The sequence below is a fragment of the Haliotis cracherodii genome, unplaced genomic scaffold (genome assembly GCF_022045235.1).
Source record: "Haliotis cracherodii isolate W230 unplaced genomic scaffold, xgHalCrac1.p SCAF_14, whole genome shotgun sequence".
NCBI classification, from domain to species: domain Eukaryota; kingdom Metazoa; phylum Mollusca; class Gastropoda; order Lepetellida; family Haliotidae; genus Haliotis; species Haliotis cracherodii.
The window spans coordinates 19,927,307-19,955,237 of NW_027266269.1; the positions used below are offsets into that span (position 1 = coordinate 19,927,307).

The 27,931-nt window shown below is 40.8% G+C and overlaps 1 protein-coding gene across 1 annotated transcript; it reads right to left on the reverse strand.

Annotated features, from left to right (window-relative positions):
• Window positions 1-4,104: 4,104 nt before the first annotated feature.
• LOC139460621 (uncharacterized) lies at window positions 4,105-17,621 on the reverse strand. Its single transcript, XM_071242090.1, has 7 exons — window positions 17,554-17,621; window positions 10,432-10,504; window positions 9,721-9,797; window positions 8,382-8,450; window positions 7,056-7,338; window positions 5,362-5,535; window positions 4,105-4,597 (listed from the first exon to the last, which is right to left on the reverse strand). Exons 1-7 carry the CDS (start codon window positions 17,569-17,571, stop codon window positions 4,350-4,352), a joined length of 942 nt encoding a protein of 313 aa, XP_071098191.1. The 5' UTR covers window positions 17,572-17,621; the 3' UTR covers window positions 4,105-4,349.
• Between the last annotated feature and the right edge of the window lie 10,310 nt (window positions 17,622-27,931).

Below are 27,931 nucleotides of genomic sequence, written 5' to 3' on the forward strand. Positions count from 1 at the left end.
GGATGGTCTGTAAATAATCAAGTATGGACCAGACAATCCAGTGATTGGTGTCATGCGCATTGATCTACGCAACTGGGATACAATGACATGCATCAACCAAATCAGCGAGCCTGACCACCCCATCCCATTAGTGGCCTCTTACAACAAGCATTGGTTGCTGAAGACGACTTCTAGCCCTGAATCTTCATGGGACTTTTGTTTTATTGACTGATGTTGGTAAAATTATTGTCAGTCTCAAGACCCTGTGATATTTTTCATTAAGTATCCTGCAATTGACATCTAGAGCCTCCCATGGGGATTCAGACCAGTGAAGATCCAGGGTAGATTAGGTCTTCAGCAACCCATGCTTGCTGTAACAGGCTACTATGCTTGTTCGTAAGAGGCGACTGGGATCGGGTGGTCAGACTAGCTGACTTGGTTGATGCATGTCGTCAATTCCAATTACATGGATCGATGCTAATGATATTAATCACTGGTTTGTCTGGTCCAGACACGATTATTTACAGACTGCCATCATATAGCTGGAATATTGCTCAGTGCAGCATTAAACAACAAACCAACCAACCAACCCATGGGAATTCTGGTTTAGAATTGGTCTATGCTGGTTGTAAGAGGTGACTTAATGGACTGGGTGGTAAGACTGGTTTGATTACATGTCATTGTATCCTAACGACATGGGGCGATGCTCATAATATCAATCACTGCTTTACCTGGTGCAGAGTTGATCGTCTATAGGCTACTGTCATATTTCTGAGTGATGCGTTAAGAACCAAACAAAAATTTAAATGGTGATTATTAAGAGCTTTAGTCATCATTGCAGTCATCGCAGCCAGTGATCTTCATACTTCCTCACAGGGGGGAGGCAGAGTTGGTGCTTCATCAGTGGAGCCAATGTTGATGTGAAATTAACCTCCATAAATTAGTCCGGTGAACATAGCATGAACGAGTTCAGTCGACAGGAATTTGTTAGTTTTGCTGACAGATGTAAGCGATGAAGCAATCGACTATGCCATAACGGATGCAGTGGAAGCTGGAGTCAAGACCATGACCGATGCGGTGGAATCCTTGGTCAGGGCGACAGGTGGTCGAAGCGCCCCCATCAATCCCCGCAACACGTGTAGATCTACTGGCCAAAATTGCTTTATGTAATTTGTGTGTTGGGATTCCGAAATAGTAGAGCAATCCGTCACACTTTGGACGTTCTTGTACCACGACATCTGCGTGTTCTGCAATTGTTAAATAAATTGCTTTCTGGACCTGTGGCTTGTGATGCGTTTGTTGGAAACAACATCGGATCCCGCGACCATGTTCTTTATCAAAGAGTCAAGTTCATTCAGGCTAACTGGCTGTCGTTGCAACCATATTTTACAAGCCTGGTGGTCACTTTACCTGCTGTCGCAAGATACAATGGAGAATCTGGCTTGCAGAAATCAGCTGGTCGGGCTGATAAGAAGCTTTCGTACGCTTCAACGGGACACCCGTCTGGATTATCTGGAATGGCCCAAACTCGTGGAGGAAGTCTCCGGACATGGCTGATATTGATCCAGGTCGCGTTTTGTTTTGTGAACCTTCACCTACATGAATTCCAGGGGCGGTCGGGTAGCCTAGTGGTTAAAGCGTTCGCTCGTCACGTCGAAGACCCGGGTTCGATTCCCGACATGGGTAGAATGTGTGAAGCCCATCTCTGGTGTCCCACGCCGTGATATTGCAGGAATATTGCTAAAAGCGGCGTAAAACCAAACTCACTCACACACTCAATCCATGAATTCCATACTATCTGTGCCATCGGGCGCATGCCAAAGTGTACGGTGTTGCTCCACAAAAGCAAGTTCAATAAGGATTCGGGAATAGATGTACATAGTTGACTCGACGACCACAGTTTTTCCCAATTTATCATCGGATATGGCTTCCCCAGTAGACGGTAGTTTTCCCTTGCTTTGTTTTAGTTGCTTGTGTTTAGATGACAATACCTCACGACACTTTCCTGCAATACAGTCTAACATGAAACAGATTCCTTTGGTCTTGTTTGTCAAAGATGCTCGATAGCATGGGCCTTGTACGTGTGAATTCATATTCTTCTCGGTATGTTTTTCTTACTCCGATAAAGAATTTACAAAGGAAAAACATTCAGTTCTTGAGTGGGGATGGTTTCAAGTTCACGAAAATCATTTTCAGTGGTGGTCATGTAATTTCTAGTGTCATATTTGGTTTTATTCCATGTATTTTTTACATTATGTTTCAGAAAGTCGTGATTGGTTGCCAGACATTTGCCGAAATCTAGGGGGTTCGACCTCAAAGGGCGGGGGTATATAGTTATACCAAGGAATTCCGTACTTACCTCCGTCCGCCATTCCGAGGACATCTTCGTGTGCGATCTATGCAGCTATTTTTCTTCTCTTTTTTTTACATTTATGTACTTAACATTTGTGCGACTTATAACTTGAAAACTAGGGCATGGATTCATTTCAAACTTAGCGAATATTATTCATACTACTAGACGAGGTGCGGTGCAATGTTTGATTGTGATATGTGGATTTTCTGAAAACTAAGAATGTTTTTTATACTTCAACATTTGTGCGACCTACAGTCTGAGAACTACTACGTGGAATCTTTATAAATTTAAGGCATACTTTATATACTAAAAGAAGAGGTGCAGTGCAAAGTTTTAATTTTGACATGTGTATATGGTCGTTATAATTTTTGCGGCATGCTGCCTAGATGGTTTTAACGTTTTCATTGTGTACAAAAAGGCCCATGTCAACGTGGCGTCAAGGCATTGTCGCAAATGATTTTACGTCGTTTCAACAAAAGATAAACTGAGCTGGTATCTTTACTTAAAACCAGGAAACACACACTGTTCCTAGTTTCTCAGAAAAAAAGGACAATGGCAAAGGCTCGTAACACACAGCATTAATTCAATGGGGGAAATAATCCGACCTTTCTCGTGGCTAGGGTCTTCTCCAAATATCAATCCACTCGACCAGTGGATGACGGCATACTATCAAACATCGAGTTAAAGAATCTTTAGAGGCATTAATTAATATACTGTGTAATAAATAATGAAAACACTTAACACTGTTAAATCCAGTTGTCAACGAAAATGTTAAGTATTGATGATCTTAGTTTTGTCGGGGGCGCTGGTGGCCCTAGACTAACATCTAGTCTCTGAAAGGAACATATCGTAAAGAAAAAAAGTTGTTAAATTATTATTTTTTTAAATTAATATAGAGGAGTCCAGAGACTCTCTTCATTTTCACATATTTCAGAAATCTAGATTTGCCAAACATTACAGACTTGCATGGGGTTGTTTGATATATTTGTATCAGGTTCTGTAGGACAGACTATGGTGGTCAAGTCGTCTGAGGCGCCGCAATTCGATGTGTTGCGTCCCCTGGACACGCCAGAAACCTATGATTGTGGGTTCGAATCTCGGTTCGCCCCGATTATGATTCTAGGTTTGTCAGCACCATACACGTGCTCGTGGGTTTCACCCAAATGGTAAACGCAGGAGACCTGCATCACTTCGGGCTTTACTCCTACATTTAGCAGATACGCCCTGATATAACAGCAATACTGTTCCAAGCGGCGTTAAACCCAACTCAGTTATCGTTATAATGACGTCACAGTCAAATGACATAACTAACTTTTATGCTATTGAAGCTGGGAGGGGCGCGTTGCAAGCCACGAATTGCTCATCCCTGGGTCTGCAACAGCTCGGAGCGCTTGCGCAATTTTCGACGTAACTACCACTTGGTTGCCTTTCCCTAACGAACAACGTAATAGAAGAGGCTCGGTGACTGGAGTTAAGGCCATGGCCGATTCTGTTGGATCCTTGGTCAGGGCGACAGGTGGTCGAAGCGCTCAATCAATCCCCGCAACACGCGTGGATATTCTGGCCAAAATAGGTTAATGTAATTTGTAGTCTAGGATTCCGAAATTGTAGAATAATCCGTCACACTTAAGACGTTCTTGTACCACGACATCTGCGTGTTCTGCAATTCTTAATTAAATGCTTTCAGGCACTGTGGCTTGTGGTGGGGGGAGGAACACCACATGAAAAGGCATATGATTTATTCAATATTTGACTTGTACCATGCGCTTCCGTGTTTTTTTTTCAGGTGAACAATTGACTTTGCATGTTTGTGACAGGTGACACCGGTGGGGCAGGATACGCTCACTGAACACCTGGTGTCATCACTGTTTGTAGTGATTCATTAAACACATGCTCATGATACAGTCGGAATCTTACAATCGAGAGAGATTCGCTGTTGCTAAGGAAAAAGTTTTGTCGCTATCATACGAAACCAAACAAAGCAACGGACAATATATATTGTCAATTTGTAAGTTCATTAATCAGAAGACTTCATCTCGCAAATAAATGCAAAGTACTGATCTGGGGTCTCGTTTCGCCACAGCCATCCTTTAAAATCCGACGAGACCGAAGGGTTAACCATAGAGATACTTGTCCGACGTCGTTCATCCAAAGGGAAAGGTGAAACCCAAGACTTGTACTGAAAAGTGGATCCATCAGACCAGGTCCATCGGCGCCAGAAGGGATCCTGATAGCCACCTATCCACACACCCCGTGCAGGAAACCCTAGAACGATATCAATGTTCCTGCAAATGTGTCAAAACTGGGATTTGAAAAGGGAAGATTCGGGAAACAGCATTTCCTTTGGGAAAAGTACATAGGACGAGGCTCAATGCTCGGATTGTGTAGGGAAACGTCACCATAAATCCCACATTAGGGATATAATGTATCTCTTGTAAATATAAAACTTCACGCTTAAGGATAACCGAAACAGATTCCATTGGACACTAAAGGCAAAAAAGCTGTGGACATTTTGGGTTTCCATAAGCAAAAGAACTCCACGTGTCCAGACGGGGCGCCATCATCTATACAGCTATGGACAAAATGCAAGTTAGAGTGAGTTGGGTTTAACGCCGCTTTTAACAGTATTCCAGTTATATCACAGCGTGTCAGCTAATTGTGGGGGAAAGCCAGAAGTGATGCAGGTCTCAGACGTTTACCACTTCGGTGAAACCCAAGAGCACGGGTATGGTGCTCACAAACCTAGAAACACAATCGGGGCGAACCGTGATTCGAACCCACAATCATAGGTCTCATAGGTCTTGATTGGACTATGCATAGACTCGTTAGTCCAGCCACACTGTAACTCTCTAATACCAGCATAGTTCGGCAAGGGTAGAAACTGGACTTTTAAAGTCAATTTACTCTCTTGCCCCGGGGAGATGGGGTTTCTCCAAAGTGGACAGAAGCTGACACGTCGTGACACAACTGAGATACTATTCAAAGGGGGTTGAACCCATCTCACTCACTCACTCACTCAATGGTCCTACCTGCTGCGTTGAGGAGGTGAGCTAGAAACTGCTGTTCCTTCTCGCTGTTGACAGACACGAGGTGTGTTCCTTTCCCTATCTGGGTACAGGCCGTCTCAGCCCTGTCCCAATGCAGGGACTTGTACACAATCATGTAGCAGCTTGCTTCAAATCCTACATAGTTTGATGGACACACTGCAAGAAGGTAAATCAACTCTAATACCTTCGGTTACTATTACATATTGTTGGCAGTTTGTTTGTTTGTTTGTTGTTTAACGCCGCACTCAGCAATATTCCAGCTATATGACGGCGGTCTGTCAATAATCGAGTCTGGACCAGACAATCCAGTGATTGATATCATGAGCATCGATCCATGCAATTGCAGTCGATGACATGCTTCAACCAAGTCAGCGAGCCTGACCACCCGATCCCGTTTGTCGCCTCTTACGACAAGCATGGTCACCTTTTAAGGCAAGCATGTGAGCATCCATCTACGCATTTGGGATTTAGAGAATATTTTTTGCGTCGATTGAAATATTATTCTCCTGTCATCGAGTGACCACGGGAAAGGAGATATTTTCACGAGAAAATATCTCCCTTTCCCCCTCACGAGATTAGAGAAACATGATATTTCAAAAGAAAAATATCCTATATATTTTATACATTTTTTTGTAGTTGTCTCCCTGAAAATTAAATCATTTCATTACGAATATAAAACCTTGAAACGTAAATTCTCCCTACCTAACACACAAGGACGGTTCACCACCCCTCGTATTTACGACTTTCTCGTGTTTGTAAAAAAATAAAAGATATAAACAAAGGTATCAAAACATATTTAGGGTGACGAACATTCTTTATCATATATTGAGATATGATTACATGTATATACAAAATCAACTTTAACAAAAAAATATTTTGGAAAACTACGAGACCGCCATTGGAAGCGAAAGAATACACAGTGTTCAAGTAAGAAAATGGCGCTTTGCAAAACAAACTCTCTCGATTAACGAGTTAAATGAGAAAATTATCAGCTTATAACGAAACATTTTCGAGAGAATAACAAACGGCAAGACGTGAAAAAGGACCACCTGTCATTATTTTGCCTTGTCAGTGTGGAACGTAGAAAGTATGTCAACAGTTTTTGTACGGGCTCGACACTTACGAAAAAGGGAGACAATTTGAGAGGCGGTAACTCTTGTATGACAATAGTTCCGTCAAAGTGTTATGTTCACTGCAGTGAAATATCAAGTATTTTGTTCACAGCAGTGAAAATATCAAGTGTTATTTTTATTGCAATGAAAACACCACTTTTATCAACTTCAGAAAACTAAGTCTTTCACACTGATGTATAATAATAAACGTTGACATGCATTAACCCTGACCACCCAATGCATTAAGACAGCGACCCTGACCACCCGATCCCGTTATTCGTCTCTCACGACAAGCATAGCCTATTTGCCTAACCATAAACAAACAAGCATGGGTTGCTGAAGGCCTATTCTAACCCGGATCTTCACGGGTGTATTGTTGACAGTTTATAGACATTTTCTAAATATCAGTTTAAGGTTATCACGGAGCATTAAAATACATCATTCAGACACTGAAATGCTTTTTGGAGAAAAGTGTAATTTATGATCCAAAAGATTACTTATAAATCAGGTATTTTGACATAATACAGATAGTAACATATTGTAGCTGTTTAGCAGATACATTACATGTATTTGTCGCAGTAGTCGTAGTGGCAGAAGTAGGTGTCGTGGTTGAAGAAGGTGTCGTGGCTGAAGAAGGTGTCGTGGCAGACATAGAGGAAGGCACTGTCAGTGGAAGAGTTGTGCTTGTTGTTACACTGTGCTCCTGACACATCTCCCGATTGCAGTTGTTGCTGTGACAACAATCGTAACATAGGCTTGTTACTTTGACGTCGTTACGTGTCCCAAGACGTATTGCTGTACGTCTTCTACCAATAAGAAATGGTCGCAGTGGTATCATCTCGCATACCTGGAAGACGAGACACAAGATAGTGCTTAGCATATGATGTGCTGAGTTTTAATGTGAACTTAACTAATTATGACATACATATAAAGCTTGTCACTACACAAATATGGAGACAGATCTTGGCTTCGACTGGGCTCCTGTCTCCCCAAACGAGAGGTGGTGGCCGATTTCTAGCAGGCTGCGATTGGACCAAATTAAGTAGCATTCACTGCAATGAAACGTTGGCGGAACGCGAGGTTTGTTTGTAAAAGGATAAGCCTAAAACAAACATTCGAGGTTAAGTAACCATGTTATGTAACAATTCTACAAAGTGATCAGCTGAGGTAATACTGTATTCAGAAATGGTATCTATTCCAGGAGATTTGTTGCATTTTGGATGATGGTTGCTATTTCATCTTGAGAATATTTTCTTGGTGCAGTCAGCAGATACCATTACCGGAGTTTCGTCCGGTAAACGCCTTTGCTCTGTGTGTTACCTATAAGGCAACTCTCTCAAATGTATAAACCAGGCAGCAATACCAATATTACTTTCTACATAATTTGTACAAATGAATCTTCCAATCCCACTCTTTGAACTGTTTGGGTGGTCAGGCTCACTGACTTGGTTGATGCATGTCATCGTTTCCCAATGGCGTGGATCGATGCTCATGATATCAATCACTGAATAGTCTGGTCCAGGCTCGATTATTTACAGACCGCCGTCATATAGCTGGAATATTGCTGAGTGCGGCGTTAAACAACAAACACAGTCAACCAACCAACCAATCCCATAGATTGATCCTGAAGATGACAATCACTGGATTGTATGGTCCTGACCGCCGTAACTTGAATATTGCTGACGCGGTAACAACAAACAAACATGCCATGTCACAGTGTATTAAATATAAGCTTCATTGCATGCGAAATGTACAATTTGTTTGTGTGTGAAACTAGTCCAGGGTCCTATTCCACAAACCGGTCACAGCGCTACGATAGCTTCGTTAAACGGGTACCCCATTTGACATTATCCATAAATTTGCAACAACGATGAACACTCAGTTAATTACCTTGTGGTCCTGACACCCCAGATTGTATCTGCTTACGTTAGAATAGGTGTACTTGTATGTGAAGCACATCTGTAGAATGAAAACACATTATAAAAATGGTATATATGTTTCATCAATTCCAATAAAAAAAAATTTCGGAACAACATAATTAAGTGTCCTGACATCTCTATGACTAAAGTAAAGAAAACGGAAAGACATCGTTGAGAATTGACCGTGATTGCATTAAAATATAACATTCTGATGAACTGTACGAGAACTGTTACCCAGTAGCCATTCCCAATGAAAATAGTAGGTGTTGGTTTGTAGAGTAATAACCGCCTCCGTGGTCTAATGGTAGAGCGTCCACCCGGAGAGAGTAGGGTGCCGGGTTCGATCCCCGGCCGCGTCATACCAAAAGATGTTAGAAGATGGTACTTGTTGTTACCCTGTCTGGTGCTCGGCATTAAGGGGCTAAAACAAGGGCTGGTCGGCTCGGAGTCAGTATACTGTATCTGAGTGGGGTATTCATGTTCAACTGCGGCATGGTATCTCAGTGATCTAGCACTATAAATCGGCATCAGTCCGGACTAGTACAAGCAGCCACACACACACACATACACATACATGCAAGTCGCTATATACGTGCATTAATCTTGGACGCGGCGTTAAACCCAATTTCACCTCACCTTGTAGAGCATTTACTGTTTGAATACATGAAGATATTACAAAGACATTCGGCCGAAAACGTTTCCCTCGGTTTAACACAGTTTAGCTGTATCTACTTGACATATTTTCTCTTTGTTTGTTTTGCACTGAAATCATCATTTGTAACCTATGTACCGGTGGTTTGAAAGTATTTGGGTTGTGATTGAAAAGCTTGTAGCATGATGAGCGTCCTGTGCCGTCACGATGGTTGGAATCAGCTGTCGCAGTGCAAGAGAATTCCAGCTCCACTGTAGACAGCTCTTTCAACAGACATGAGGTTCTGGGGACCTATTCTGGTATGGAACCCCTACATGGTTCTCTTTAAGTTACCTTAAAAAAATCTTCATGTTTGGAAGTATTCATTTCAGAGTAGATACGTACGTGCGTTATATTTATAACAAAAAATAGTCAGTCTCGATTATCCCGCGAGACTGATTCCAATGGGCGTAACAGGCAAACTAATAGTAAAAAAAGCGGTGAAAATTATATGAATGGATCACTGAAAATCAATGATGACACCAGGTGTTCGCGAAAAGGGTAAGCATGTCCTGCCCTACCAGAAGCACCCACCACTCACACAATTTGCATAACAAAAGTATGAGATTTTTGTATGACGCGTACGGACACTTACAGCTCTATATGTTTTTTGACGTACCTCGTCTTGCTGGCAAAGAGTCGAGCGGCTACACACGCCTGGATGTACGACATCAACACAGTCGAGGCACTGAAGACCTTTTGGCGGAAGCAGGTAGGTTAAATATAAAGAACGTATGCTGATTTTCAAATGAGGGACCAAAAAATCAGCAAAGCTAATTGAAAGCAAAACCTTACTTTAGATTTAGAAGTTTCAGCTCCTTTGTCCAAGTAAGTATGAAATTAGTGAGTGAGTGAGTTGGGTTTAACGCTGCTTTTAACAGTATTCCAGTTGTATCGCGGCGCGTCAGCTTGATGTGGAAGGAAAGCTCGAAGTGATGTAGGTCTCAGACGTTTACCACTTCGGTGAAACCCACGAGCACGGGTATGGTGCTGACAAACCTAGAAACATAATCGGGGGAACTGGTATTCGAACCAACAAACATAGGTTTCTGGCGTGCCCAAGGGACGCAACTGTGCAAGGCGAATCGCGGCGCCTTAGATGACTGGGCCACCGGTGCCCGCTGCAAGTTAGATAATGTTGCTACAGTCAGCAATATTTGACAAAAATAGTTACGTTATATTGTCGGACTGTTTTACATACGTAGTATGTACATGTTATTTAACAGATCATTCGTGCAATTATCAATCTTTATAACTTGTTTTAAAGAAATACAGCCATAAACATTCTCCGATGACATCTCGTCACATTCATGTCGTACGTAAAATCTACCTCCTTGCTGTCCACAACATGACGCCCAAAAGACTACTGCTGACATCACCAGGACAAACCATTGGTGTATTTTCTGTAACAAAACATGCACATATATGTAGTTGGTTGGTTGGTTTGTTTTTTAACGCCGCATTCAGCAATATTCCAGCTATATGAAGGCGGTCTGTATATAATCGAGTCTGGACCAAACAATCCATTGATCAATATCATGAGCATCTATCCAAGCAATTGGGATCGATGACATGCATCAACCAAGTCATAGAGCCTGACCAACCGAGATATGCGTAGAGAAAACTAGATGAGTCTTCGTTGGAAACTGCAGTGAGTATGGAGGGTTTTATTGCAGTGAGTGTGCTTCAAAACGCGGATAACAAGGGAAAGCCAGTACAATAACGTTTTGTTGGAAGTAGAACGTATCCGTAACCATGACATCGTCAGCTATTATTAAAAGTGTAACCAGGTGACGTCATCCCTTGTTATCTGTAATACTAAACCCCTTTATCGAAGTAACATCAGCCCATTTTATCTATAATACTCAACCCCTTTACCGAAGTAATATCATCCCTTGTTATCTATAATACACAACCCCTTTACCGAAGTAACATCGGCCCTTGTTATTTGTAATACTCAACCCCTTTACCGAAGTAACATGGGCCCTCGTTATCTGTAATACTCAATCCTTTACCGAAGTAACATCGGCCCTTGTTATCTGCAGTACTCAACCACTTTACCGAAGTAACATCGGCCCTTGTTATCTGTTATACTCAACCCCTTTACCGAAGTAACATCGGCCCAAGTTATTTGTAATACTCATCCCCTTTACCGAAGTAACATCGGCCATTGTTATCTGTAATACTCAACCACTTTACCGAAGTAACATCGGCCCTCGTTATTTGTAATACTCAACCCCTTTACCGAAGTATCATCGGCCATTGTTATCTGTAATACTCAACCACTTTACCGAAGTAACATCGGCCCTCGTTATCTGTAATACTCAACCCCTTTACCAAAGTAACATCGGCCCTCGTTATCTGTAGTACTAAACCCCTTTACCGAAGTAACATCAGCCCTTGTTATCTGTAATTTTCATACCCTTTAGCGAAGTAACATCGGCCCTTGTTATCTGTAATTTTCAACCCCTTTAGCGAAGTAACATCGGCCCTTTTTATCAGTAATACTCAACCCCTTTACCGGAGTAACAGAAGTACAGATACCATACTTATCTGGACTCACACACACACACACACACACACACACACACACACACACACACACACACACACACACACACACACACACACACACACACACACACACACACACACACACACACACACACACACACACACACACACACACTCACACACACACACACACACACCTTGCTATATAACAGGGCTGGTGAAAACGTTCTCAGCCTTTACTGAGCCATAACAAAGTGAACTAGTCGATGTAGTACGTTTTTGTAGTAGTTCATTGCAAGTGTAGTTGGTCTGCTGAGGCCGTCTGTATATAGTGACATCCAGTTGAACGTGATAGGGGTCCAATTGGACACAGAAATGAAAAAGAACGAGTACCGAGCAGTCATCAAGGTTTTGACTTTAGAGAAAAGTACTCCCCAAGAAATTCAACTATTCAACTGTAAAACATTGGTCAGCTATGTTTAAGGCTGGGAGAACAAGCCTTGATGATGACCCTAGGTCTGGACGTCCCTCAACTTCCACCAATGAAGATTCAATCAAGGACATAGAAAAATGTATACTGTCAGATATATGTATTACCATTGCTGGAAGACACAGGTCTAAGAGATGGATCCATTGAAACTATTATTCATGAACATTTACAGATGAATATCATATGTGCTCGTTGTGTGCCATAGTTCTAAATTCTGATCTTCAGGAAAAATGAACTGACATTGCCAGAGAAAATCTAGAGCTATTTGAAGAGATTTTCGTCAAATTCCAAAGGAGATTAGTAACGGGTGATGAAACATGGGCCAATCACGATAATCTAGTCTAAACGTCAATCCATGGAATGGCACCACTTTTCCGGCACCAAATAAACTCAAGTCTTCAAGATCAAGTTATGGCCGCTGTATTCGAATTCAATTCTGCGATGCAAAGAGTGTGATCCTTGTTGATTACTTAGAAAGTCCAAAGAGGATTACCCGTGCCTACTATGCTAATTTGCTGCTTCGCCAGAGAGATTCTGTAAAAGAAAAGCAGCGAGGAATGCTGACTGCTGGAGTTCTACTACTTTATGACAATGCCTCTTCCCACACTTCAATACTTGAAAAGGCTGAATATGTGGTTTCGAAAGCTTCCTCACCCTCCATAATCGCCAGACCTGGCACCAAGTGATTTCCACCTGTTTCCTAAACTGAAAGAGCACCTTCGTGGAAAGTGTTATTACGACAACGATGACCTCAAAACTGCCGGTTTTTCAGGGTGGTTTCAGAACACTTCTTCCTGACTTGAATTGAAAAGCTTCACTATAGATATAAGAGGTATAGTAAAAAGCAATGAATTTTATGTTGTAAAATAAAAAAAGCACCTCCACAATTGTTGATTTTGTTTGTTGTTTGTTAGAACCTTTTTCGTCAGCCCTCGTTAGATCAGTAGTCTAGAACACGACGTTAAACCCAATTTCACCTCACGTTATTTCTTTACACTTACACCCGTAACCGAAGAAACATCAACCCTTGTTATGTATGAAATATTTACACTGGTTACCGAAGTAACATCAAGCCTAGTTATGTGTGTAATATTTACACTGGTAACCGAAGTAACATCAAGCCTTGTTATGTATGTAATATTTACACTGGTTACCGAAGAAATATCAGCCCTTGTTATGTGTGTAATATTTACACTGGTTACCGAAGTAACATCAACCCTTGTTATGTGTGCAACATTTACACCCGTAACCGAAGAGACATCAATCCTTTGTTATGTATGAAATATTTACACTGGTAACCGAAGAAACATTGACCCTTGTTATGTGTGTGACATTTACACTGGTAAACGAAGAAACATCAACCCTTGTTATGTATGAAATATTTACACTGGTTACCGAAGAAACATCAACCCTTGATATGTGTGTAATATTAACACTGGTAACCGAAGTAACACCGAGCCTTGTTATGTATGAAATATTTACACTGGTTACTGAAGAAACATCAGCCCTTGTTATATGTGTTATATTTACACTGGTTACCGAAGAAACATCAGCCCTTGTTATGTATGTAATATTTACACTGGTTACCGAAGAAACATCAAGCCTAGTTATGTATGAAATATTTACACTGGTTACCGAAGAAACATCAGCCCTTGTTATGTATGTAATATTTACACTGGTTAACGAAGAAACATCAAGCCTTGTTATATATGGAATATTTACACTGGTTACCGAAGAAACACCAGCCCTTGTTATATATGAAATATTTACACTGGTTACCGAAGAAACATCAGCCCTTGTTATGTATGAAATATTTACACTGGTTACCGAAGAAACATCAGCCCTTGTCATGTATTAAATATTTACACTGGTAAAAAAACATCAGCCCTTGTTATGTATGAAACATTTACACAGGTTACCGAAGAAACTTCAAGCATTGTTGCATACCGAAGTAACTGTAGCCCTTGTTATGTGTGTGTAATATTCCCACTGGTTACCGAAGTAACATCAAACCTTTTTATGTATGAAATATTTACACTGGTTACTGACGAAACATCAGCCCTTGTTATGTGTGTTATATTTACACTGGTTACCAAAGTAACATCAGCCCTTGTTATGTATGTAATATTTACACTGGTTACCAAAGTAACATCAACCCTTGTTATGTATGTTATATTTACACTGGTTACCGAAGTAACATCAAGCCTTGTTATGTGTGTATCATTTACACTGGTTACCGAAGTAATATCAACCCTTGTTATGTGTGTAATATTTACACTGGTTACCGAAGTAAAATCAACCCTTGTTATGTGTGTAATATTTACACTGGTTACCGAAGTAACATCAACCCTTGTTATGTGTGTAATATTTACACTGGTTACCGAAGAAATATCAGCCCTTGTTATGTGTGTGTAATATTTACACTGGTTACCGAAGTAACATCAATCCTTTGTTATGTATGAAATATTTACACTGGTAACCGAAGAAACATTAACCCTTGTTATGTGTGTGACATTTACACTGGTAAACAAAGAAACATCAACCCTTGTTATGTATGAAATATTTACACTGGTTACCGAAGAAACATCAACCCTTGATATGTGTGTAATATTAACACTGATAACCGAAGTAACATCAAGCCTTTTTATGTATGAAATATTTACACTGGTTACTGAAGAAACATCAGCCCTTGTTATGTGTGTAATATTAACACTGATAACCGAAGTAACATCAAGCCTTTTTATGTATGAAATATTTACACTGGTTACTGAAGAAACATCAGCCCTTGTTATGTGTGTTATATTTACACTGGTAACCGAAGTAACACCGAGCCTTGTTATGTATGAAATATTTACACTGGTTACCGAAGAAACATCAGCCCTTGTTATGTGTGTTATATTTACACTGGTTCCCCAAGTAACATCAAGCCTTGTTATGTATGAAATATTTACACTGGTTACCGAAGAAACATCAAGCCTAGTTATGTATGAAATATTTACACTGGTTACCGAAGAAACATCAGCCCTTGTTATGTATGTAATATTTACACTGGTTAACGAAGAAACATCAAGCCTTGTTATATATGAAATATTTACACTGGTTACCGAAGAAACACCAGCCCTTGTTATATATGAAATATTTACACTGGTTACCGAAGAAACATCAGCCCTTGTTATGTATGAAATATTTACACTGGTTACCGAAGAAACATCAGCCCTTGTCATGTATTAAATATTTACACTGGTTACCGAAAAAACATCAGCCCTTGTTATGTATGAAACATTTACACAGGTTACCGAAGAAACTTCAAGCATTGTTGCATACCGAAGTAACTGTAGCCCTTGTTATGTGTGTGTAATATTCCCACTGGTTACCGAAGTAACATCAAACCTTTTTATGTATGAAATATTTACACTGGTTACTGACGAAACATCAGCCCTTGTTATGTGTGTTATATTTACACTGGTTACCAAAGTAACATCAGCCCTTGTTATGTATGTAATATTTACACTGGTTACCAAAGTAACATCAACCCTTGTTATGTATGTTATATTTACACTGGTTACCGAAGTAACATCAACCCTTGTTATGTGTGTATCATTTACACTGGTTACCGAAGTAACATCAACCCTTGTTATGTGTGTAATATTTACACTGGTTACCGAAGTAAAATCAACCCTTGTTATGTGTGTAATATTTACACTGGTTACCGAAGTAACATCAACCCTTGTTATGTGTGTAATATTTACACTGGTTACCAAAGTAACATCAACCCTTGTTATGTGTGTCACTCACAAATACAAACAAAGTTACATTAGTCCTTGCTATCTATGTAACTCACACATTTAAAGAAAGCAATATCAGCCCTTGTTATCTGTATCACTCACAAATACATACAAAGTAAAATTAGACCTTGTTATCTGTAATTCTCACACATATAAACAAAGTAAAATCAACCCTTGTTATCTGTGTAACTCACACATACAAAGAAACCCCTTGTTACCTGTAATACTAACACATATAAACAAAGTAACGTTAGCCCTCGTTATCTGTGTTACTCACACATACAGACAAAGTAAAATCAGCCCTTGTTATCTGTGTAACTCACACATACAAAGAAACCCCTTGTTACCTGTAATACTAACACATATAAACAAAGTAACATTAGCCCTTGTTATCTGTGTTACTCACACATACAAACAAAATAACATTAGTCCTTGCTATCTGTGTAACTCACACACATGAACAAAGTAACATTAGCTCTGTTATCTGCAATAGTCACACATATAAGCAAAGTAACATTAGCCCTTGTTATCTGTTATAGTCACACATATAAACTAAGTAACATTAGCCCTTGTTATCTGTTATAGTCACACATATAAGCAAAGTAACATTAGCCCTTGTTATCTGTGTTACTCACACATATGAACAAAGTAACATTAGCCCTTGTTATCTGTAATAGTCACACATATAAGCAAAGTAACATTAGCCCATGTTATCTGTGTTACTCACACAAATGAACAAAGTAACATTAGCCCTTGTTATCTCTAATAGTCACACATATAAGCAAAGTAACATTAGCCCATGTTATCTGTGTTACTCACACATATGAACAAAGTAACATTAGCCCTTGTTATCTATGTAACTCACACATATAAGCAAAGTAACATTAGCCCTTGTTATCTGTTAAGGTCAAACATATAAACAGAATAATATTAGCCATTGTTATCTGTAATAGTCACACATATGAACAAAGTAACATTAGCCCTTGTTATCTGTAATAGATACACATATAAGCAAAGTAACATTAGCCCTTGTTATCTGTAATAGTCACACATATAAACAAAGTAATATTAGCCCTTGTTATCTGTAATATTCACACATGCATACAAAGTAACATGAGCTCTTGTTATCTATGTAACTCACGCATACAGGGTAACATTAGCCCTTGTTATCTGTGTAACTAACACACACAAACAAAGAAACATGAGCCCTTGCTATCTGTTATAGTTCCACATACAAACAAAGTAATATTAGACCTTGCTATCTGTGAAACTCACACATATAAACAAAGTAATATTAGCCCTTGCTATCTATGTAACTCACACATATAAACAAAGTAATATTAGCCCTTGCTATCTGTGTAACTCACACATACAAAGTAACATTAGCCCTTGCTATCTGGGTAACTCACACATACAAAGTAACATGAGCCCTTGCTATATGTGTAACTCACACATACAAAGTAACATTAGCCCTTGCTATCTGTGTAACTCACACATACAAACAGTAATATCAGCTCTTATTCTCTGTGTAACTCACACATACAAAGAAACATTAGCCCTTGTTAACTGTGTAACTCACACATACAAACAAAGTAACATTAGCTCTTGTAATCTGCAGTACGGGTGTTTATCTGCCTGATCAGCAGTGTTTAGGCCTACTTACATCCATAGCAACGGACATCTGGAAGAAGGAACTAGACGTCTGGGCTTGGTGACATTTCACAATGCATAACGTCCTTATCTTGCCATTTTAGTCCCGACCTTCTAACATGTTCATAGTTCGCGTGTCTTATCTTATGTCTGGTGACATACTAGAGGTGTGTTTCATGCTCATAAAAATATGTGGGACTGAACTAAATGGCCTGCATAGATTAGAGTGTGAAATTTGACATTGGAAGATTGAAAAAGCAGAAACTCTACACGAGCATGTCAACAAATGTAAGCTAAACACATCAACATACTTTCGAAGCAGTATCTGATGTGACCACCATTTTACACTTAGACATGCCCAGCAACGATTCCAGACAGGGTAACAACAAGTACCATCTTTTAACGTCTTTTGCTATAACGCGGCCGGGGATCAAACCCCAGGCCTTCCACTCTCCGGGCGGACGCACTACCACTAGACCACGAAGGCGGTCAGGGACAGACGGAAAACTAAGAAAAATACGACAACACTGAGATATTGAGATGCTCCCTCCATTTCAGTTGATTGGGACAAGATTGGGTTTTTTCACCAAATCGAAAATAATTATTTATTCTCAACTAAACGGCAAAATTAATCCTTGTCTTTGGTCACTGAAGTCAATTCTTCTCGCCAGTTCGCAAATTTCTAATCTACTGCTGGTAAATATATTTCTACCGTTTGAAGGATGAATTATAAATAAATTACTTCCTCACAGTTGTGTGTAATTTGTAAGTGAGTTGTCTGCACAGGTGGGTGGCGTTAAACAGGGGTATTTAAGGGGTGTGAAGAATAGATTGGTTCATTACCGCTCGAGGTGCAAACTCGGCCTTCTATTCCTGATCATGAAAACCGACGCCACACCTGAAGCTTTTCTTCAACAATCAAAACCTAACAAAGCACAGTTTGAATTGTCTCTTAACGACCGCATCGCAGCGTTGATTGCAAAATTCAAACAGACCTCTTAAGGTGAGGTGAGGTGAAATTTGGTTTAACGTCGCGTCCAAGAATATTGCACTTATATAGCGACGTGCAAGCACGTGTGTGTGTGTGTGTGTGTGTGTGTGTGTGTGTGTGTGTGGCTGCTTGTTCTAGACCGGACTGATGCCGATTTATAGTGCTAGCCCACTCAGATACCATGCCGCAGTTTAACATGAATACCCCACTCAGATACAGTATACTGACTCCGAGCCGACCAGTCCTTGCTTTAATCCCTTAATGCAGAGCGCCAGACAGGGTAACAACAAGTACCATCTTTTAACGTCTTTTGGTATGACGCGGCCGGGGATCGAACCCCGGGCCTTCCGCTCTCCGAGCGGACGCTCTACCACTAGACCTTTTAAGGTCTGAAGCAACTGCTCGCTGAAAATATTTATTCGTGAAGTCGGGAGGCAAAAAGATTCAACGATGAAACGGTAATCAAGTTATTGTAGCCGTCCAAAATCACCGTTTCGAGGATCACGTCAGAGGTTCCCGGGCTCCAGAAATACAATAAACTTAACAAATAACATATTTACCGTTGATGATTCGGACGACGATACGAAGGTAGACAATAAAGCGTTTCGGAAATTACGTCAGCAACGTGTCAGTGCAAGGTGTCTCTCTTCCTGCTTCTTCTATTCAACACATTCACTCAAGCACAAACCAGCTATTTCATGTCAAGGGCCAGACGACAGGTCATGTCTAGGGCCAGACGACAGGTCATATCAAGTGCAAGACGACAGGTCATGTCAAGGGCCAGACGACAGGTCATGTCAAGGGCCAGACGACAGGTCATGTCAAGGGCCACACGACAGGCCATGTCAAGGGTCAGACGACAGGCCATGTCAAGGTCCAGACGACAGGCCATGTCAAGGGCCAGACGACAGGTCTTGTCTAGGGCCAGACGACAGGTCTTGTCAAGGGCCAGACGACAGGCCATGTCAAGGGCCAGACGACAGGCCATGTCAAGGGCCACACGACAGGCCATGTCAAGGGCCAGACGACAGGCCATGTCAAGGGTCAGACGACAGGCCATGTCAAGTGCCAGACTACAGGTCATGTCAAGGGCCAGACTACAGGTCATGTCAAGTGCCAGACTACAAGTCATGTCAAGGGCCAGACTACAGGTCATGTCAAGGGCTAGACTACAGGTCATGTCAAGTGCCAGACTACAAGTCATGTCAAGGGCCAGACTACAGGTCATGTCAAGGGCTAGACTACAGGTCATGTCAAGGGTCAGACGACAGGCCATGTCAAGGGCCAGACGACAGGCCATGTCAAGGGCCAGACGACAGGTCTTGTCTAGGGCCAGACGACAGGTCTTGTCAAGGGCCAGACGACAGGCCATGTCAAGGGCCACACGACAGGCCATGTCAAGGGCCAGACGAAAGGCCATGTCAAGGGCCAGACGACAGGCCATGTCAAGGGTCAGACAAAAGGCCATGTCAAGTGCCAGACTACAGGTCATGTCAAGGGCCAGACTACAGGTCATGTCAAGTGCCAGACTACAAGTCATGTCAAGGGCCAGACTACAGGTCATGTCAAGGGCTAGACTACAGGTCATGTCAAGTGCCAGACTACAGGTCATGTCAAGGGCCAGACAACAGGTCATCAAATATCCGCCCAAACAGATTCCAAGGATCTTATAGTCAGTGAGTATGATTTTACGCCGCTTTTAGCAATATTCCAGCTATACCATGGTGGGGGACACCAGGAATTGGCTTCACACATTGTACCCATATCGGGAATCGAACCCGGGTCTTCGGCGTGACGAGCGAACGCTTTAACCATTAGGCTACCCGACCGCCCCCATGGGTCTTATACAAAAAAAATAGCAGTGAAAATTTAGTGATGAATCCAGGAGGTCGCGAAAAGTGGACGAATCTTTCACCCTACATGAAGCATCCGACATTCACAAAATTTGCATACAAAAGTAAGTGCGTGTTGCCTGACGCCGAACTTCAGTACTAAGGCCATGCGATGGCGGCCTGTAAACAAATCTGATGAACCAGAAAATCCACTGACACGACAGTGCATTTACTGATCTTGTAAAAACTGATTACAAATCTCTGACAAAAACAGAATCGATTGTACGATTCCGACTATATCATGAGTATGTATTGATGAATCACTATAAATTAGTGATGACATCAGGTGCTCAAGAAAATGGATAATTTTGTTGCGAAAATTACTTTTCCTAGATACACTTAGTAAATTTTCGGGATTTTTTTTTTATAATATTCGTCGAAAGTATTTAAATGTCCAAATGAAAGTGTTGAAATCACGCTCTCCATAATTGGCTCCCGAAACAAACTTAAAGCGTTGAGAACTGTTTCCATTGGTTGATAGGTTTGCCGCGTTTGTCTATCCCAGGCGTTATGCAAATAGTGTTTCTGCTATTAATCCTAAAAAAATAACAACAAAGCATACTTTGTTGAATTCGTGAAACTACCTCTGATCTTGACATTGTGAATAATTAATATAACAATTAGCAGTCGGTAAAAAGCGTTATATTACTATCATCCTGTTTGGGTAATAACCCACCAGCCGCCCTCGGTCCCATTCAACACAATGAATGCCTGTCGGGGATTAATCCTTGATTAAACAACTGAAGGCATCTTCAGTGTTATTACTAACAAGACATAGGATGGCATAGGTCATGGACACGCAAATGGATGATCAGACGTGATGTATTAAAAATTCCGAGACGGAGACAGGCAGACTGGGCGTCGGCCCGATCGTCATGATCGTTGAAACTGCGCAGGGCGTCAAACACCAGGAACCCTTTTTAACCACAGTTAGGAGAATCCCCTCACTGGCGATTTTTCTTGTTCTTCTCGGGCGTTTTACATGTATTATGGGTAGATGAGTGTCAATAATAAAATTAGTTAAAAGTCTAATAAAATGGCAGTTGTTTAACAAAGGCGTTTTTTACGTCGTTAGTGTGTGAGGAAAGTTGCAGAAGTGTTGACAAGGAAGTAAGATAAATGTTATTTAAAGGAGTATTAAACACACCTAAACATATCAATTTACCTGAAACAGAAGCTTTTCATCATAGTGTCTGTGTCCTCAACTCGAACTTGTTTTAGCATCCTTGACAGCATGAACCAGGATGTTTAGGTCAACAACAGGATACAACATAATCTGTGTAGTGTTATGAAGCTCTAAGCAACTTAACATGAAGGAACTTAGCAGGAACAACATTAATATTTTTACGTGTCAACTCATATCCAGACAAACACAAATATATCAGTGAGATCACCTGTTGCATTCAGGTAGATATTGTAACCAGGCGGTGCTTCCATTTCAAACCAACAATGTACGTCAAGTACCAAATTGCTAAATAGAATGCATAAGAAAAATCTTATTCACACACAACACCAAACACAGACATGTGTCAATTCACGACAACCACGTGGGAACATGGCCACTCCTCACGGAGGTTTTCAGCAACCCATACTTGCCGTAAAAGGCGACTATGCTTGTCGTAAAAGGCGACTAACGGAATTGACAATTCCTATAAAATCATACGATCTGTGAAATCTTTTACAAACTTGTGCCTGAAAATTTTGTGAAATGTAGACACTAATGGCTGGAGCTGCTGGAATATTGCTGGACATGACAGGAAAGTTGACCATGAGAAAGTTAAAGTAATCCCTTGTCATGCAGTCTTGTGGATAGCCTTGTCGCTCTGAATCTTTATGCATAGATCTATTATCAAACAGATGAGGCGTTTTCAATGGTCTCTTTTATGTTTAGCTCATGTCTGTAACCAGAAGAAACGACTTGGCAATTTGACCGTTATTGAACGTTATCAGATTTTTGATATACCTGAAACTGAAGTTGAACTTCTTGGCCTATTTCCCTTGTATTGATATTGTCAATCCGAGCAGAAGTTCCTAATCATCTGTACAAAGAAACAGATTAGCAAGAAGTGGATTGTATATCATATGCTGTGCTTCGTCATTGATGTAACCATCCTTGTTATTGTGTAAAGGAAACTAAGTCCTATCAGATGACGGAAACACCGTGAGATACGCTTCTGTTCTGGCTGGCATGTAAACGGATATGTATTTTCGATCCTGTAGATAACGCTTGTCCTACTTCCTTGTCAGCTTTGCGATTTCCTCGCAAAAGCTACGTACGAGCCAATCTTTGTAAAACAACTACCAAGTGGTTCGAAGTTTGTTTCTTTGCTGTTTATCGCCGCACTCAGCAATATTGCAGCTATATGACGGCGGTTTGTCAATAATCGAGTCTGGCCAAGACAATCCAGTAATACATAGCATGGGCATCGATACATGCTAATGAGATACGATGACATGTTTTGTTTGTTGTTTAACGCCGCACTCAGCAATATAACAGCTATATGACAGCGGTCTGTAAATAATTGTGCCTGTACCAGACAATCCAGTCATTGACATCATGAGCATCGTTATATGTAATTGGGATACGATGACATGCATAAACCAAGTCAGCGAGCCTGACCACCCGATCCCGTTAGTCGCCTGGGCTGCTGAAGACCGATTCTACCCTGGATCTTCAGGGGTCCCATGCCTCAGAAATTTCGTAATAAGGTGAGGACCTGGAAGCCCGGCATCGAGACAATAGGAAGAACAAATGCCAGAAACATCGCCCATATGCTGGATCGGAGAATATGAAGTACAAGGAATTTTAATTGTGGTTCAATCATGTCATAAACAAACAAATATAAAATCCATAAAACTGTCAATCCTAATTCAAATTAACATTACTAAAGTGTCAATCATACCAGACAGTGACACGCCAAAAGATCAGAAGCGTGTAAACAATTTAAACGGGCATCTGAGGTAGGAACTACGGCACTCTTGTGGACGGAGCTTATACGAGTGATCTGACAAGTCAATATGACGTCATGATAACACACACCTTTCATGGGTTAATGCGTAAACGGGTGACGTCATGTAAACACCCACCGACGTGGACCGTTTGACAACAAGGACGTAAGTTTTAATGGTAATAAATATCTATCAAAAGATTCCAAGACTTTTCACATCTGTAAATAACCCAGTGATTGATATCATGAGCATCGATGTGTCGTCTTCACATCTTCATAAAATGATACCGCGGAATGTCCACGATTTATCCAACGCAGTCACACACTCCGGCGCAGTGGTGACTCAGCATAACATATGCTCACAATATATACGGCAATCAATGATTTCAACAGTGTTTTTCTTCGTTGTGTTCGTCTTACCTCATCTAGAATCTGGATGACAACGATCGTGTAAAAACTCCGGTAATGGTAAAAAAATATTTTCAAGTGATCAAAGTAGTTTTTTGTCGTTTCCGACATTTTTTCATTGCCAAGTGACCCGTGAAGAGTCTGGGGTAGAATAGGTCTTCAGCAACCCATGTTTGCCGTAAAAGGCGACTAACGGGATCGGGTGGTCAGGGTCGCTGACTTGGTTGATGCATGTCATCGATACCAACTGCGTGGATCGATGCTCATGATGTCAATCACTGGATTGTCTGGTCCAGACTCGATTATTTACAGACCGCTGTCATATAGCTGGAATATTGCTGAGTTAAACAACAAACCAAACCAAACCATTGCCAAGCAGCAATGTATTTTACAAAGTCACACTTGTCCGATGAAGCTCATGACGAAGTAACTCGATCCGTGAAACTTGGCGGGTCCCAGTGACCCAGATCCCTGTTGATTGGCATGCCAAGTGTCATTTGCATAAGGCCATCCATATTTTTTTGTATGTGTTTCTCCCCTCAAGCCTAAACTAACCAGAGAGCGGGCGGACTAAATAGATATATTAATTGTCAAAAAATGTCTTTCAATAATTGTGTAAGTTATTTTATGACATAAAAGTTTAAACACTTGGTACTAGAATCTAGTCTATGAATTAATTTATGATGTAAACTGATTCGCTTTGCTTCGGAAACGAATTTTTAATAAACAACGGAACGAAGACAAAGTTGACCTGGTTCTTTTATGAGGGTGCAATAGTAGATCTAGTAGTATTTCTTTTATTAGATCGGTGCGCAATTTTCCACAGCAGTAGCAAACTTAAGACACCAAAACATTATAATATTTCACGTCGGAATTGAAATGAAAATATTAAAATACGGACAGCCTCACAGACTTCGAAACGATGTTCAAATAAATATTTGTTCACATTAATTCTGTCACGTGCGTTGCCGTAAAAGGCGACTTTGCTTGTCGTAAATGGCGAAAAGAATTTTTTTCGTGAATATTATTATTAAAAAAACATCCTGTACATGGTACTTTTGGATTGCACTGTTGATTTCTTTTATTACTTTCTAAAACTTTTCCTAGCAATCACGCCCCGTGAGCGCATCGAGTTTTTCATGTGAAGCCTAAATTGACGACATAATCAGGGAGCCTTTGGTCATTTCGATTATGACATTGGGGACTCCAATTCAAGATGACATCATTCCGATTCACAACACGAATCGACAAGATGGCGCCTCTCTTCCCGCCCAGACCCGTGCAGATCCGGGGTAGAATTGGTCTTCAGCAACCCATGGTTGCCATAAATGCCATGTTTGCGTGGATCGATGCTCATGATGTCAATCACTGGATTGTCTGGTCCAGACTCAATCATTTACAGACCGCCGTCATAAAGCTGGAATGTTGCTGAGTGCGGCGTTAAACAACCAACCAACCAACCAACTTTTCCCGCCCTTGCAAGTGCAACAGAAACTTTGACAAATTCAGTGCCGATTCTTGGGCTAGTGAATCAGTGTCACAGCGAGATTTTATTGTGGAACCAGATGAAGCCGAATATGTATGTTCACACTTCTTTTGTCAACCATGCGTGACACGGCACAGGCAATCGCAGTTAGGGAATGGTGCAGCCACCTTGTTGCAGAAATTCGTCGATTCGAACACATTACATCTGGACTGAGCTAAATATACGAAGTGTTTGGAGAGATCGTAGACACTTGGACTTGAAGGAATGGATATTAAATGTTGCAGCATATGAAGGATTGGTGTGGACAAAACGGGAAAGGGATCCCAGATTGTATTTTAAAACTTGTGCGCGAAGTGTATCCAAATACAAAAAGATACATGGGACAAGTGTGGATCTAATGATCAAATTCAATTTTGTGTGTGAAAATACTGTGAAGGAAAAGGAAATTCATAATTAAAGTTGTCTTTGAATATGTGTATTGGAGTTTTTGTTTATCGTAAGTACAACATTATCTGGATACGCCTTATGTAGGTCAAAACATCAAGTATATTTCGTGACATATTCATCTATTGTGGTCAAACTGAGACATATTGGCGCAACTTCTGATGCTTCAAATTAGGCCCCTTCTTAAACACTAGTTAATAAATCTGTGTAATAATTTAAGTTTTATAATCATAATCTGATTATTGTGTGGCCCAGATCTAACTGTTGAATGCAAACGACCAAAACTGAACAAATATCTGTAATTTTCGAATCTGAAAGAATCGTGTCTTCAATCTCGTATTTAAGTATCGTTACTGTTACATTAACCGAACTTGATGTTCTGCTGCTGTTCTGCCGTAAAACTATACAACACAATACACTTTGACCAAAACTACATTGCATGTGTACACATGACCACGTGCTTTGCTATTTATAGCGCAACCGTAAATGAGCTCCGCCCACTGTGTTTGATGCAGACGCCAAACACGATGGATTGGATTTTTTATGATAAAACTACAGAAAATGTATTGACTTATATCTAGATATGGAGCCATTTGTTGTATCCATGGTTTGTCATTCAAGCTGATACGAAGTTTGACGGTCAATGATGATCTTATTCCCGTATGGTTTTCAAGAAGCTTCTCCCGACACTCGGTTGTGTTTACATTGTCAGTCATTGTTCGAAACTGAAACACCGCCACCTTGCGGGCTATTCATAGTCAGGGTGGGGCTTTAAGGAGGTAAACGCAGTCCGACCATACATACATATGATATAAAGTCATTTCTTATGTAGCACTAGTAATGTCTTGAACATATATCACATCACAATATTACTCACATCGATCTACAAATTGTGGTTGTCATCCTGATATAAAAGTACTGTTGCGAGAACAAAGGGCGAGGCGAAGCAACTGTCGTTTTTACCCTGATAAAGTCGCGACTCCTACTGTCTTCGATCACAGCCGAAAAGGGCGGTCGGGTAGCCTAGTGGTTAAAGCGTTCGCTCGTCACGCGGAAGACCGGGTTCGATTCCCGACATGGGTACAATGTGTGAAGACCATTTCTGGTGTCCCCCGCCGTGATATTGCTGGAATATTGCTAAAAGCGGCGTAAAACCATACTTACTCACTCACTCACTCACAGCCGAATACGCGAGTTCCATAACGAATAATAACGAACTAAAATTACTGGTCCCTTTGAGTTCCTTAAAACCGCAGTTTACTTAGTTGGAGTAACCTATTAGGAAAATTTTGTTCTACCTGGGGCCCAAATTACTTACGTCTTTTGGATCAGAACCATGAGGCGTGCTCTGATTTGCATCTCATAGTATGTGTACTTGTAGAATACAGCGATAGATGGTTTGGAGATGACTGTGAAAAGCACTGTCAGTGTCAGATTACAACTGAAGTGTGTGACAAGGAGACTGGCATCTTTAGGAGTGGATGTGCTGTCGGGAAACAAGGACCAGGGTGTCAGCAAGAGTCTATGTATACATTATATCAATTGTTTGTCTGTACCAGTCTGATGAAAAGACAGACGTTTTCAAGCAGTGCCAACTGATGCTATAAAGGGGAATTTTACTGCAGATAATTATTAAAAGAATTATATTTAGCATTTAATGGTTTATGTGAACGTAGTTCAGAATTTATATTTTCCTTCTTAACAACACATAGAGAAGTCAAGAAGTGTTTATATCTCCCTATCCGTACAGATCGTGACCAGAATCATTATGGTGTCCGGTTCCTTTGGGCAGTGGGGTACCCTAGTGGTTAAAGCGTTCAAATAGGGAATCTCGCCCTTGTGTCTTTTCATATCAATCATATGAACTTGAGTTCAAGAGTTCGAGTTGGAAAAAACGGTGGAAAAAAGTGGAAAACCCCTCAGGCTTGTTTTATATTACACCAAGACCAGCTTTCGTGTGAAGAATCACTTATCACCCTGGATTGCCTGCCTAAACCTTTCTTGGGAGCATGGCCACTGTGGCAGCTGGGTGAATATATTGTTAGCACTGGTGTTTGCTGTGTTTTGCTAAAGTTAACCGGTCTATTTTTTGTAAGAATAAACTATTGCGCATTAAGCGATTATCTCCTTTATCTATAGGCGTATTATAGAGCTTTATTACGCACTGACCTTGCAATGCTGTACATCGTATCTAATTCTCCCTTAACACTGCTATTGCAACA